At 35.3% G+C, this 2500-nt stretch overlaps 1 protein-coding gene across 46 annotated transcripts in view; it reads left to right on the top strand.

Moving 5' to 3' along the window:
- LOC125027623 (Down syndrome cell adhesion molecule-like protein Dscam2) overlaps positions 1-2500 on the top strand; it is a 384720-nt gene that overhangs the window by 359142 nt on the left and 23078 nt on the right. For all 46 annotated transcript variants that reach the window (XM_047616773.1, XM_047616756.1, XM_047616767.1 and 43 more), the window contains 2 exons: positions 1-119; positions 1477-1557. The exon at positions 1-119 is cut by the window's left edge and continues 42 nt beyond it. In XM_047616773.1, coding sequence (XP_047472729.1) covers positions 1-119; positions 1477-1557 — 200 coding nt within the window. The remainder of the gene's footprint in view (positions 120-1476; positions 1558-2500) is intronic.

Raw genomic sequence — 2500 nt, 5'->3', positions numbered from 1 at the left:
TGGGCTTCCGTGAGGAAATGGACCCCCAACAAGCTGGCAACAACTTCCAGACTTTCCCCCACCAGAACGGCCATGGCTCACAGCAACACTTCGTCAACTCCCCTGCCTCAAGGAGCATGGTAAGTGCTGGGGATAGTGGCATCTGTGGCGGTGGTAATGTTCCTGTGTTTTCTTGTAATGCTGGAGGAGAAAAAACTAATATTTACAAGGAGAATGGCATTTGTTTTAGGATTCTTAGGAGCGAGTGCTTTTTAACTTTTTTCTTTTTCTTCAAGATTAGAGTTTTATTTTAGTTTGGTTAACTTATATGTTTGTTTAATGTTATTATTATTAATGATAATGATATTACTTTTTTATGTCTCCATGTTAGCCTCTTTTGAAAATGGAAAGTAAGGCAAGACATATTTGACTGTAGCTATGAAGAAAGTAAGCCTTGGAGCTGTCAGTTTCATAGAGAGAGAAAACAAGAGAGGCTAAAAAAACATCATTATAACTTGTCTTGTTGGCAATTAACTCTTTTATGTCTGTTGACTAATAACTTCTCTTAACTGCATGAGAGCAACATAACAGTGCAGGTTATGGAAGAAGGCTCATATCTTCAGTTTTGTTGTGTTTTTTCTTTTTTTTCCATGGGAGAAATGTGCTGAACTTTTATGCTTCAGATCTCAGTAGCAGTAATAAAATCAGCATTAAATATTAAAAGCTAATTAAAAAGAGAAATAAGAAAGGTTTGGATAAAGAATCAGATATGGATACAGATGAAGTTCTTAAGTGCAGTCAAATGAAATCAATGCTTTCATGTAAAAAAGGAAAAAAAATAGCATAAAAAATTCAGTTAAATACCATCTCCAGTTGGTCTTCTCAAGGACACAGGTAAGATGATGGCTTGCATAGTGTTTTAACCATGGAAGAGAATGAAGAAAGGAGGTATGCAAGTATATTAATAATGGAGAGGAATGTCAGGAGTATGTAACTATGAATCAGTGAGAGGAAGTGAAAAACATCCATAGGTTTTCAAAATAATCTATGGATGTTTGTCTGAGAGAGCTTCAATAGTCTTTATTTGCGGTTCTTTTAAAGGAATAAAAACTTTCATTTCATCTAAAAAAAAACTTTTTTTTTCATGAAATTTTTTTTTTTTTTTTCTTTTCATGTGAATTTACATGTTTTCTAGATTTAGAATTGGTGATAAAATTGTTTGTAGAGTTGAGTATATGATTACTGTCTGTATTAAACAAAGCTCCTTCTTTATTAGTTTTATTTGCTTCATATGAATTTCATTTTGTATGAAAATATTTTATTTCATAAAGGTATTTTCAGCTCTTTTTGAGCAAAAGTGAAGGAGGTTTGAGGAGAAAGTAGTTGTGTTAGTGTGAGGTGCATGTTAGTGTTGAGAGTTTACCTGAACCCACCAACACTAGTGCTTGCTTTTGGTCTTGCTTGGTGTATTAACCCCGGGACTGTTCGCTCCGGCAGCCACGTCATGGGTCTGGAAACTACTACAGCTGCGTTTCTGGCGACTATACTTGTGGCCATACCCCGAACGAAGGCCACCAGGTTGGTTTTGGCTATTCACTTCTGCTGGTGGCACCATAGTCACTAGCCAAAGTGTTGCCTTGCTAGTTCTGTAATCTGTTTTTGTTTATTGCTCTTAACCCACAGCCTGCTGCCTGGATTGCCATCTCACAGCATTTTCTGGCAAGGGCATCAGGGTTACATTTTGCTATGTAGTCCTTAATGTTACAGGCTTCTGCCCTCAGTCAACTGAAGTGCTGGCTGTCACAGCCTGCGATACTGTTGATGTAACATCTATCTGTGCTTCCTGCTTATTTCCCTCTACTCTAGGAGCTCCAACTTGTTGATGGTGTATACCTCAGGGTTGACACTTGTCTCATTTTGTTTGCTGCCACAAGACTTTGATGCAGTAGTAATATGTATCTCCAGTATCTCCCCCAAATGTCATTAATTTTTAATTTTTTATTTTTTTTTATTTTTTACCTTGTTATCTGTCTTGAAAATCAAAATTCTTTTGTGAATCTGGTCTGTTCTCAGTGACTGTAGTAATTTCTTGCAACATTTATGACAAAGACTTAGGATATTGAATGCTTTTAGGATATACTTTAGTTCCGTTTCAGCCTGTACAGGTCTCCAGGTATCCATTGAAGGTCATCAAATGATACCCAAATTAATTTTTTGATAACAGTTATAAAATATGTTAACAGAAGGTCAACTTAATGTAAGAAGACTACAGCATGGCTTTACTGTAATTTTTATGACAATATATTCTTGTTGGCTGATGGTGTTTTCTACTGACAGGTTTACTGGAGTAAAGCCTATGCAATATAAAAATGTATCTACTATATTATAATTATCATGGCTGAAGGAATTATTACTGATATTGTTCATACACAGTATGATTGTTAAATATTAACAAAATTTTTATGATTTCTCGTACAAAAAGGCTATCCATATACAGAAGCAATTAAATAAAGATACTAAT

The sequence above is a fragment of the Penaeus chinensis genome, chromosome 7, assembly GCF_019202785.1.
Source record: "Penaeus chinensis breed Huanghai No. 1 chromosome 7, ASM1920278v2, whole genome shotgun sequence".
Lineage (NCBI taxonomy): Eukaryota > Metazoa > Arthropoda > Malacostraca > Decapoda > Penaeidae > Penaeus > Penaeus chinensis.
This window is presented reverse-complemented; position numbering and strand designations above follow the sequence as displayed.